Here is an 11,425-nt window from a genome sequence, read left to right on the forward strand (position 1 = left end):
TTTTATCAAAACATAAAATAATTAGTCTTATAATTACATCTTATGTTCATCAATCACCCTAATGTTAAATTTAAACAAAACCAAAGGGGTAAACAAGTAAAAAAAAAGTTTTGTGAAAGAACTGGAACTTTCTCCTGAAGCGGTGCCTCTTCTTCTTCTTCTTCCCATTACCAACTTTCATTCAAACAAATCTTCCCAAAACCCTCTCAAACCAAAATCATTTGTTATATACAACACATACAAACACTGTTCCTACTCATCACATAAACTTCCAAAGCAAAAGCCAAATACTGAGAAAAGTTAGTTAAATTAGTTATTTTATGGGTATGGAAGCTGATGCTACCACCACTTCACAGTTACCACTCACCGACACAGACATCAACTGGGACAGGTTTGGTTTCTTATTTATTTACGCTTCAATGTTGAAACCATTGACTTCATAACGAACCAAGTTTTTTTTTGTTGTGTCTGTGAATTTGATATCAGGTTGGACAAAACCAAGTTCCACGTCATCGGTGCCATTTTGTTCACCGCTCAATCAGGCCTGCTTCATCCAACGGCGGTGGTCAAGACACGAATGCAAGTGGCGGGGTCGGAGTTGTCGCACGTGCGAGGAACGTCGGTGCTGGCCCACATTCTGCGGAGCGACGGCGTTCCGGGAATCTTCAGAGGCTTCGGCACTTCCGCCATTGGTTCAATCCCCGGTAGGGTTGTGGCCCTCACATCTCTCGAGGTCTCCAAAGACATCATCTTGAAACACACGCAAGGCACTCGCATTCCAGAAGCTTCTCGTGTTGGCCTCGCTAACGCACTCGCCGGCATGATCTCTAACTTGGTTTCCTGCGTCTACTTCGTGCCCTTGGATGTGGTGGGTACTTCCTTGTGATACAGATCTCCATAATGCAAACTTGACATCTCAATTTTACGAGATTGAGTTGAAATTAAGTGAATGAGAGACTCTTTTTTCATGATTTTTTTTGCATTTCAAGAAATTATGAGTTGAAACAGAGTTCCTATGCTTTATGCATGATTATGCTTTTTTATGATGTTGTGAATGGTGTTGTGTTTGTTTGTTAGATTTGTCAGAGGTTGATGGTGCAGGGTCTTCCTGGGACAACATTTTGTAGAGGGCCTTTTGATGTTGTTCGGAAAGTTGTGGAGGCCGAAGGGTTTCGTGGTTTGTATAGGGGTTTTGGATTAACAGCGATTACGCAGTCCCCTGCTTCTGCACTTTGGTGGGGTTCATATGCTGCCGCACAACACCTAATTTGGAGGTACATTCTTGCTCTTTTACAACTATCTTCTTATCTGTATCTGAATTTTATCCCACTTTGATGAACTCACCAGCCATGCAGAACAAGTTAAGAGTGAAAAAGTGCTTATAGAAGGTTACAGATTATAATTTAATTTCATGAACCAATGCATGTTCCATTTAAGTCTTTCCAAACGCACCCTAAAGACTCTAAATGATTTTTTGTTTCCATTTTTAATTTGTGAATGATTGTTTGCTTATAGAAGTCTGGGCTACAAAGATGATACGGGTGAAAAACCTTCAGATGTGGAAATGGTTACAGTTCAGGCTAGTGCAGGGATGGTGGCTGGTGCTTGTTCATCTGTTATCACTACTCCCATAGATACTGTGAAAACACGTCTTCAGGTATGGGAAATGAGACTTTTGTCTTCAGAATTTACTGTTGTTCACGAAGGAAGAGATTTTTAGGATTTTAAATTAGGATTGATATATCTTCCAGGTAACCAATTAGTGTTTCTTTTATAGAGTAGTTTTTTTTTCTATTTTTGGTTTAGACTGTAATATGACTATTTTGGATTTGTCAATTTTTGATTTGCACTAAGGTGATGGACAACTATGGTTCTGAAAGACCATCAGTACTGAAGACAGCAAAGATTCTCCTTAAGGAAGATGGATGGTGGGGATTTTACAGGGGTTTTGGACCAAGATTTTTAAACATGTCACTTTATGGAACAACCATGATTGTTACTTATGAACTGATAAGTATATCACTTCCGGCTTATTTATTTTTGGCACCAAGACTTATAAGTACATTTCATACTATATAAGTCAGATTTATAAAAATAAGGACATAGAAGTTATTAAATATAACTGTGTGATTATTGTTATGCGGAGAATGTTTATTGAATTTGAATTTTGTGTCAGAGCCTTAGCTGGTATTGGCTCTAACATATGGTATCTTGTTTGCATGTGGTATTATGAAAAAAGTTCTTAGTAATTATCTTGACTCCATATGAATCTCATCTTTTGGTAGCTTGCTTGTCGAATATTCTAATGAACTTCAGGCTTCATACTTATTAAGTTTTTAATTTCTCATTTTAACCTTTTGGCAGAGAGATTATCGGTTCAATCAAGTTTGAGGTCTTTTACGTAGTAGCAACTGTACTGCAAGAGATGTCTACCTTATGTGGAGGGACAGAACCTCAAGCCTGATTTGTGGCTCCTTTTCTACGTTTTTATTCAACTTTTACTTCTTTTAAGGTGTTAAACGGAAACTCTTGTTACTTTCTTGAGTATTGGGGTAGGTTGGAATATGGAGAATTATTGTTTTTCATTTTATTCTTCATTCCAATGGCTTTACATGTATAATCTGAAGTACAATATTGAATAAGTTAGTAAAAGTGGAGCATATTTTGGCTAAAATAATTGGTGGAAGTTGCGCATTACGTTATATTGTCCTTCAAGAACACTTGATTGGGGTTTTCCAGAGCATTATGGTATTATCCATGCTTCCTCTTCGCCAAAAATACACGCTGAACTAAAATGGCTAAAGTCTTTCTGCATCCTTAATCTTGGTAAACCTTTTATGCTGCCAGAATCAATAACGTTAGAAAGTAGTAGTAAAAATATGCAACTTTTGAGGGTTTTCATGTTTGTTTGGGAAATTCCACTCTTTACCGCGTTTAATTCTTTAAAACTAACACCTGGCTTTTTGGTTTCAAACCCTTATATTTGTAACTTTAACACTAAATAATTTGCATACGAAAAAACAAATTAATTTGACTCAAATTAAGTAAAGTAGATAAATTTATTTAAGTTAGAAAATAATTTATTCTTATTGATTTTTGTCCGACTAAAGCCCAAATATTGGGTCAAATCCAAAAAATTGACTATTCTCAGATTGATTTCCGATTTTGGCGTAACCTTATTCAGACAAGGAGAGTGAGCAATAGTTATTGTTCTTCTGAATCTACATCTCTTTCCACTCCTCTCTCTCTCTCTCTTGTCTTTTCTCATCATGTAAGTTTGTCTCTTTTTCAAACATGGATTCAATTCCTTTCGTACAATTTCTTTTCTTTTATTGTTTCTAACGTATTAAATTCGAATTTGAGTACAAGATTTTAATTTTATGTGAAATACATTTCTTCTTTATGTTTCTGTTTTCTGCTTGTGACTTGATTGAATTTTCTTGTTTGCATTTCAATGGAATTGAACCAATTTTTAAGTCTGGCTTCCGAGATATATATTCCGATCGTACATTCCATGTTACATTCTTTAAGATTTTTCAAAACCTAGGAACAATTCCCTTGAGCTAGGGCTATTTGTTTATTTTTCTGAACTTTAAATTTAGCATTTGCAATTCCCCGTGTAAAACCTCAAGCATTGTAAGTCATGGTTATTTTGTTTTCCCATAATCACCCAGATTGACATTGATAAATATATAACTCTTCTGGGACGAAAGGTTGTTACATGATTTGGGATCACTATCATTGTAATTATTCATACCAGTTAATTTCTTGACACAACTGAACTTTTCAGGATACAAGAAAGAATAGTAAAAGTTGAGTGAAAAGTATGCTATAATTTCTCTTTCATTGGTTGTGTTTGTAGATTTTGCTAGTAGAACTTACAATAATGCAGTTCTTGGGAAAATGTGACATTGGAATGGCACCCATTAAAAAATTAGTCCTTAACAAAACATACTAACATTGTAGATAATTTTGTTTCTTGCCTATCGTTGTCATGTTCATGAAATTTCAAGTTAGTTCCAAATTGTTTCACTATTATGATTTTTATGTTTATTGTAATGGCAGACAATATGGGTTTGTCTTTTGGCAAGATTTTCTCTCGTCTATGCGCTAAGAAGGAGATGCGAATTCTCATGGTTGGTCTTGATGCTGCTGGTAAAACCACAATATTGTATAAACTGAAGTTAGGGGAGATTGTCACCACCATTCCTACTATTGGTATGTTTTCCTTTCAGTCTGATGAGATCCATGGAAATACTCGCAAGAAGTTTTAACTATCGAAGGAACTTTATGTATAACATCATTTCTCTTTTGTATGACACGATTATCTATGCAGGATTTAACGTGGAGACTGTGGAGTATAAGAACATTAGCTTCACTGTGTGGGATGTTGGTGGTCAAGATAAGGTGATCACTGGTAGAAAATAATCACTCACTAAATTTTCTCCCCTTAGATTTTTGTCTGACTTTGAGTTATTGAACTTTGACATTGTTCTCACTTCTCAAATACTTGAGTTGTGGAGATAATATAACCCCATGAAAAGAACTATAACTTCTCGAGTTGCTGTCTTCAATTTTCTCTTCTAGATTTCAGTGACAAAAAGCTCGCCTAACAATTTCCATTTTATCTTATAGCCTTAATGTTATAACTCTCACCATTAAAGTGGTGCAGAAGAGTAGAAGTTCTAGAATCTATATATTATAAATCCAATTCTTGTGTAAGAAACCAACTCGTGTTAGAAAAGTGACACGATAGATTGTGTAAAACAAAACTGAAAAAGGTATGGAAGAAAATATGTTATGCTTCAGTAATGCCTCTGGCAAAATCAAGGCACTCTCAAAATTAAACTTTAGAGAATATTTTTGTACAAGTAATTGTCATAGATTTGCTATAGTTCATGTTAACTACTCCATTTTTTTAATTTAGCATTTACTGGCACCTCATTTTTAATAATTCAGTACCATGGGGTGTTTTCAGATTCGACCCTTGTGGAGACACTACTTCCAAAACACACAAGGGCTTATTTTTGTGGTAGACAGCAATGATCGTGATCGTGTTGTTGAGGCTAAAGATGAGTTGCACAGGATGCTGAATGAGGTGTGTGTGTATACACATTCATATGCAAAATGTGAAAACTTCCGTATAATAAATTTGATTTTTTCCATGGACTAGGATGAATTAAGAGATGCTGTATTGCTTGTTTTTGCAAACAAGCAAGATCTTCCTAATGCAATGAACGCTGCTGAAATCACTGATAGGCTTGGTCTAAACTCTCTGCGCCAACGCCACTGGTAAATTAAGTCCTCAAACAATGACAATTTTAGTACATATTTTTATTCAAATCTGCTAATCAATTTTTTTTATTCAAATTAACTTTGTAATAACAAAAGTCTTATATCTAAAAATTGAGTTTTAAGACAATTTTAATAGATGAACATACTCTTGAATGCCACCAAATATGTCACGAAACTGAGTTTTGAAGACACCAAACTCAAAACCAAACACAACCTTAATCCTGTTTAGTTCTCACACAAGCTTAAACATCCTTGAAATATGTGCATGCATGTCTTCCCCAGGTATATCCAAAGTACATGTGCCACATCTGGTGAAGGTTTATATGAAGGACTAGACTGGCTTTCGAACAACATTTCAAGCAAGACTTCCTTTAAATAGTAAAATTGTTTTCGTCTACAGCAAGGTTATTAGAGATGCTGAGTGGAAATTGTTGGCATCAATGCTGTTGTAGTTTTATGATTATTACATTGTTTTGAAAAATACTCTTTTGTCCTATTTAATCTTGTTTAAATTCTAATAAATGTTATTCGTCTATGATGCTGGGCTTCAGGTCTGCATTATTCCTAATATTTTTTTATTTGTTTTTGTTGACATTTTTTTATCTAAATCACCTACTTGTTCCATGTAAAGAGATTTAACCAAGATTGATACTATGTGTTGATTGCTCAACATATAACTCTCATTTTTTGTCCACTTAGAAATTGTAACACAAATATTAGCAACAAAGCTGAGATGATAGCTTCTGACGAAAGATCATAGAAAATAAACTCTTTTAAGTGATTTAGGCATATGTGGTTTGTAAGGAAAGTATATTAGGAGAGAAGCTCAATATTTAGAAGTAGAGTGATAAGAAAAGGAGAAAATATAATTTGGATATAGAAACAGTGTATGACAAAACATTATGATATCAATTGATCTATGGAACTGTTCTTACCTATTAGGAAAAGTTTGGTTGTGTTTACTTGACATTTTGTTCTAAATTCTACATTGATATAACTTTTGTTTGCAGTAGGTTCTTGAATGAAAAGAAAGATTATATAGTAATATAAGCACTACATTGTTCATGTGCAAACTGTAAAACCCACCTTTCTCCATTGCCAATATTATAGACCCTCACCTGTTGTACTTTTTCAAAAACTTTTACATGAGCTTCAACCCAATTGCTTACATTAATATTGTCTTGTGAATATCATGTATCTTGTTAAAGACAAACCTTGAAGTACTGAAGTGGAAGAAACTAATGCAACCCAATATCAAATGAAACCTCTTCAAACTCTCCTTTTTCTCTTTCAATCATTTCTACAAACTCAAATAACAGTCCGCAATCAATTTTGGTTACAATCAATCTCCATTTTGATCCCTACGTTCTACATAAATAAAAGAATTGGATTCTCCATCATGACGTCATTTTAATCGAAAATCATTGCCTTGGCCTTGAATAAATTTGGTGGATGTGAAATGATTTTGTTGGTGGGAACAAGGGTGGTTTGGAGTTGAACACAAGTGAGACTTTCAGTTTTTTCAATGATTAGGAGAAATACATGTGAAGTTGTGCTTTCTTTGCATTAGGTGGAGGATTTGACTGGGTGTTGGTGGAATTTGTGATGATTTAAATGTGATATTGGTAATGAAAATGAGATGTATGAAGAGTGAGGTTTGTATTTATTTATATATTATGTATTTATATATTATGAAATAGTTTAATTACTAGTTGAGAGATTTTTAACAAGTTTTTTAATATTGTTTGGGATAAACATTTGAAAAAAAAAAATGAAATTTAGGGACTCAATGCACTCAACTCAATTGCAAAACTGATAAGAGGATTAAAGGGAATTTGAGAGGAAATGATGATATGGATGGTGTTTGTAAGAGTAAGGAGTACATTTAACTCTGATCTCACTGTCTTGTAAGAGTCACAGAAAGAAACACAGATTCATAACACACTAGTTAAGGTAAAACTCTATTGATACTCTGACAAAGAAATTTATATATCAGCAAATAAATGATTCAAGTATTTATTTAAATGAATATTTTATTTGAGAGATCAATTCAAGTATTAACTTATAATATTTAATAATAATTTATACAAATTAATAAAATTTGATAAAGGGAATTTTTAACTAATTATTTTTTATTATTTTATCTTTAATGTTAGGATAACTATTTTTATTATGATAAATGTTATAATATTAATTGTTAATTATAATAATATTTTTATTTTCTTAGATACACATATAGATAATAATTGTATTTTTAAAAATAATAATACTAAACAGAAAAAATATAATTAAATATTTATTTCATGACAATTTAAAACAAACAAAAAAGGTAGCTAAGAAATGTTGATACATATAATTTCAAATGGACAACAGAAATTTGATTTTCAAATAGCTAAATTCTGTCAGATTATAAGCAATTGAAATTAATTTGCAAATATAGTAAGAAGTTAAAGGGAGAAAAAAAATTATATGTGAAATTGGTCTGCTGTTATCACTCATATCAGTTATGAGTGAGGGCCATAATCCCTTATCCATTATCACTACCTTAATCTTTGATGAGATTGCCGAGAGTGAGAACTGAAGAGCAATGGCTTCAGTAGCTTCATCTTCATCCTTTTCCACAAGGCATCTTCTGCGTTCCCCCACACCTCTGTTAGGCAGAAGAAGATGCAGACCCAATTTTCTGAGTATGGTCACTCGCTCCTGTCTCGATGACAGTTCCGCTCTCCTTCATGCAGCGGAATACACTGTATGAACTATGAATTCATAGTTACCATTGTACTCAATTTTCAAAATTTCTTCATTCTATTCCACCTTTCTATGTTTGATTAGTATGTTGCTTTTTCATTCTTTTTTTTTATCAGGCTTTTTATTCTAACTGAACAACTGTAATGCTCTTTTTTAGTTGTTTTTTTAAAACTTGCCTTTTGATAATGTTCCCAGCACCCCCTTTTGTTATTTTGTGTGAATTAGTTGACAAAAACAGTGAAATGAAATGTACTTAACGGTTCCCATTGTATGCGCTGTGTATTCATCAAGTTTCATTCAAATTTTCCTGTTTTCGGTTTTTGCATCCATGCAAGGAGAGTAAGTTCACTTCAATCAGTGGTTATTATGCCAATGTCAAAAAAAAAGTTCTGTTTTTTTGCAAACAGCTTGTATATTTGTCAAAAAAATTGTATTTGGTAAGTATCAAATACCCCCTTTCTTGTGTTTGATAGTTGTCCATGTTATTGGGAGATGAATGAATTTTGTAGACATGTCTTGTTGTTTTGTAGGTGGATAATTACGTAAAAAGTGGCATGGTTGTGGGATTGGGGTCTGGTCATGCTTCTGGTATGGCCATTCAGCATTTGGGTCGCCAGCTTCGTACTGGTAATTTGAAGGATATAGTTGGGATTCCCATGTGAGCTCTTCCTCCTTTCATATCTTCTTCCCTTTCAGATAAAGTACTATGTTATATTCTCTCCACCTCTCTCTGTTTTCTTTTAAATGATGCTATGTTAAAATTGAAGTTTAACTATTCTTTCTGACTTTTCACTACTTCCTTGATATATAGACACTTTTCTATTCAATGCAAGGATTGAACATTGCTATTGTGTTAAAACATATTACTTCCAATTTGTGTGTCAAGATGTAAATTCACCAAACCACTTACATTGATGCATTGGTTTATGTAGGTCTGTTGCAAGTGCAAGTGAAGCAGCAAAGGCTGGGATTCCATTGGATACCTACCAAGAAAGTTCTCAAGTGTGAAAAAAATTAGTCATCTTCTACATTTTCTTTTAATGTTGAGTGTTTCTTGATTTAGAGGAATCTTGGATGATGCCAGAAATCCCTGGTGAAGATTTTCCAAGAAAAAACACAAATTAAAAAAGGTGTATCATATATGCATAACTTTGAAGAAATGAAATTAAACGAAAAGAGAAAAAAAAAATTAATGCTGGACTGTCTTGATGTGTGAAGTTCGGTGCATCTTGATTTTATTTTTGTATAAAACTGAAACAATTCTTAGTGTAGATTCATTGGCAATTACTCTGTTGTAGATTGATTTTGCATTTGATGATGCTGATGCTATAGAAGAAGGAACACTTGTTGCTATCATTGGGCGCCGGAAATTGCAAGGTGGGGAATCCATAATCCAGGAGAAAGTGAGCTGCTACACCATTTCTCTCTATATTTGTTTGTGAAGATCAATTATCTTGTGATAATAATTGTTTTCTCCATTTCTTTCTTTTGTTTGCAGTCTATAATAAATGCCTCCAATAAACTTGTGTTCATTATCGAAGAAAACCAGTACAAAGGTGGTCTGGAAGGTTCTATTCCAGTTTTAATTCAGTCTGTAAGCAGCTATGCAAAATATTAGTTTAGTGATTCTTTCTTGTGTATATTTATCTTTAATACTCAAAATTTTCCTTGCAGCCCAACTGGATGGCAACTGCTGAAGAGATTGATGATATGTTTTTGGGTGATGCTGAGGTTTACTCTTTTGCCGAGTTTTTACAAATGCATCTAATAAAAAATGTTTTACGAGTTTGGTTGCTTATCATCTTAGAAAATGGTGCTGAAATAGGATCTTCTTATTTGTTTTTATAGATTCATGGTATTTTGACACGGTTTGCTCTGTTGATGTGTATAGACACTGTAACTGGATATTGGCTGCTTTATTAAATGATTTAGGATTTTGCAATGATCCACAACAACAATTCAAAGCTTTTGCCTCTAACTGGGATTGGCTCCATAAGTCAAACATGGCAGTGTTCTTACGTTAACCAAATCTTTAGAGAGGCTGTTTAATTCTATATCTTTTTTCAATGGTTTCACTTAAGAGTCTTTCTTGGTCTACCTCTACCTTTGGCTACTCCATCTAATTGGTTCTTCTAAGGGGGCTTCTATGGTCGTTTCCTCACATGTCCTAGTCATATGCTACCATTTTTTCCTCGATACATGTTTCTCTCCAATATCTTCGTTGCTTATTGACCATTTTATCTTATATTTTCTGTTATGAAATCACATCTTAGTTAAGATATACTATTGATTATGAAAACCATTACATGAGAGGTTATACTCTTTTGCTAATATTGCAACACATGATAGGATGATAGTGTAATAAAGTTTTAAAAGCAGTGGATCAAAATTAAAGCAAGATTTATTTCCCTGCTTGGAGGATCAAAGGATTATGTTAATACAAAGAAGTAGTTATTGGGAACTCCCTATTTGGTTCACATGATCAGTAAATACTTCATGTGTTTACTATGCGGTTAATTTTTTTCCAATATAATGTTTCTTAAGACTAGAAAATTGCTGTTTATCCCAAAAACTCTATAAATTCATTGTTACCCTATAGCAGTTAGAAACACATGCACAACCCTTTTCCTTGCTAGTGAATGGACAGAAAAGGATAAAAGGAGTTGGAACAATTTGATTATCCTAAAAATTGTTAAGAAAACCCAATTACAAAGTTTGTAATAAATCACAATGCTAAAGGATGATTATTTGTCTCTGAAGAAAACAGATGATGCAGACATCAACATGAATAGCCTTGTCAGGAGGCCTACAATTCTGTAACAGATCATTTATATTAATTCTAAAAAGTGCCATAGTCCAAACACAACCTTTCCTCTTTTTGAGAAATAAAATTTCCAGGCCTTTGATATTGAAAAGTTTTGAATGGCGGGATTTTGAATCAGAAACTGGACTAAAAGAAGTACTGGTATAAGAAAAAGAAGGACCTTAAAAACATATCCTGTTTTCCTGAAAGGTAAAGCGATGACATAACAAGGTTTCTGAATTAAAAGTAGAATGTAATGCCACAGTTTTTGGTCAGATGTTTCTTCCTTCATATCTTTTAAGTGAAAGAGTTGTTTTCTTGACTTCTGTTAGTGTGCTAACAAATGTCTTATCTAGGTTGGTTTATACTATGGACTGATAAAGGGATTGTTAAACTCTTGAGTCGTGTACTCTTTGTTTATTTCCTGTATATCATTCTTTATTTGATCAAGGACGTTTTCTTATGCTTTTCTCTTCATTCTCTTAATTGTTTTATCAAGAAATTTATATTTTGTGATTGTATTTATCACGGCTCTTTGTAAATGAAGGTCTGGAGAAGACCATCCATGGGACAAGCAGG

The 11,425-nt window shown here is 33.5% G+C and overlaps 3 protein-coding genes across 6 annotated transcripts in view; all 3 read left to right on the top strand.

Annotated features, from left to right (window-relative positions):
* The first annotated feature begins 106 nt into the window (after positions 1-106).
* Positions 107-2,674, top strand: LOC137831975 (uncharacterized). 2 transcript variants are annotated; one of them, XM_068639907.2, is made up of 6 exons: positions 107-391; positions 487-868; positions 1,078-1,274; positions 1,516-1,657; positions 1,855-2,014; positions 2,365-2,674. In XM_068639907.2, the coding sequence occupies exons 1-6, from the start codon at positions 321-323 to the stop codon at positions 2,403-2,405; spliced, it is 993 nt and encodes a 330-aa protein (XP_068496008.1). In that variant the 5' UTR covers positions 107-320; the 3' UTR covers positions 2,406-2,674. The 2 variants fall into 2 exon arrangements, with proteins under 2 accessions (XP_068496008.1, XP_068496007.1); XM_068639906.2 differs by lacking the exon at positions 2,365-2,674 and having other exon boundaries at positions 171-391; positions 1,855-2,211.
* A 457-nt stretch (positions 2,675-3,131) lies between these two features.
* Positions 3,132-5,860, top strand: LOC137833125 (ADP-ribosylation factor 1). Of its 2 annotated transcripts, XM_068641495.2 has the most exons (6): positions 3,132-3,271; positions 4,066-4,218; positions 4,337-4,407; positions 4,979-5,098; positions 5,174-5,292; positions 5,578-5,860. In XM_068641495.2, exons 2-6 carry the CDS (start codon positions 4,071-4,073, stop codon positions 5,672-5,674), a joined length of 555 nt encoding a protein of 184 aa, XP_068497596.1. In that variant the 5' UTR covers positions 3,132-3,271; positions 4,066-4,070; the 3' UTR covers positions 5,675-5,860. The 2 variants fall into 2 exon arrangements, with proteins under 2 accessions (XP_068497596.1, XP_090160194.1); XM_090304068.1 differs by lacking the exon at positions 3,132-3,271 and having other exon boundaries at positions 4,032-4,218.
* Positions 5,861-7,767: 1,907 nt separating this feature from the next.
* LOC137831979 (NagB/RpiA/CoA transferase-like superfamily protein) overlaps positions 7,768-11,425 on the top strand; it is a 4,607-nt gene continuing 949 nt past the window's right edge. Inside the window, exons 1-7 of one of the 2 annotated variants that reach the window (XM_068639917.2) lie at positions 7,768-8,044; positions 8,574-8,701; positions 8,976-9,045; positions 9,342-9,446; positions 9,542-9,637; positions 9,718-9,774; positions 11,394-11,425. The exon at positions 11,394-11,425 is cut by the window's right edge and continues 86 nt beyond it. In XM_068639917.2, coding sequence (XP_068496018.2) covers positions 7,883-8,044; positions 8,574-8,701; positions 8,976-9,045; positions 9,342-9,446; positions 9,542-9,637; positions 9,718-9,774; positions 11,394-11,425 — 650 coding nt within the window. In that variant the 5' untranslated portion in view covers positions 7,768-7,882. The remainder of the gene's footprint in view (positions 8,045-8,573; positions 8,702-8,975; positions 9,046-9,341; positions 9,447-9,541; positions 9,638-9,717; positions 9,775-11,393) is intronic. The other variant, XR_016521343.1, reaches the window with a different exon arrangement.

Source organism: Phaseolus vulgaris, chromosome 6 (assembly GCF_051622355.1).
Source record: "Phaseolus vulgaris cultivar YP4 chromosome 6, ASM5162235v1, whole genome shotgun sequence".
In the NCBI taxonomy this organism is placed as follows: domain Eukaryota; kingdom Viridiplantae; phylum Streptophyta; class Magnoliopsida; order Fabales; family Fabaceae; genus Phaseolus; species Phaseolus vulgaris.

Excerpts from the sequence above, each read along its gene's own strand:
- LOC137833125 (XM_090304068.1), top strand. The coding sequence starts at position 4,038 with ATGATTTTTATGTTTATTGTAATGGCAGACAATATGGGTTTGTCTTTT. Across the intron at positions 5,099-5,173 it reads TGCACAGGATGCTGAATGAG|GATGAATTAAGAGATGCTGT; the intron begins GTGTGTGTGTAT and ends TCCATGGACTAG. Across the intron at positions 5,293-5,577 it reads TCTCTGCGCCAACGCCACTG|GTATATCCAAAGTACATGTG; the intron begins GTAAATTAAGTC and ends TGTCTTCCCCAG.
- LOC137831975 (XM_068639906.2), top strand. The coding sequence starts at position 321 with ATGGGTATGGAAGCTGATGCTACCACCACTTCACAGTTACCACTCACC. Across the intron at positions 869-1,077 it reads ACTTCGTGCCCTTGGATGTG|ATTTGTCAGAGGTTGATGGT; the intron begins GTGGGTACTTCC and ends TTTGTTTGTTAG. Across the intron at positions 1,275-1,515 it reads GCACAACACCTAATTTGGAG|AAGTCTGGGCTACAAAGATG; the intron begins GTACATTCTTGC and ends GTTTGCTTATAG.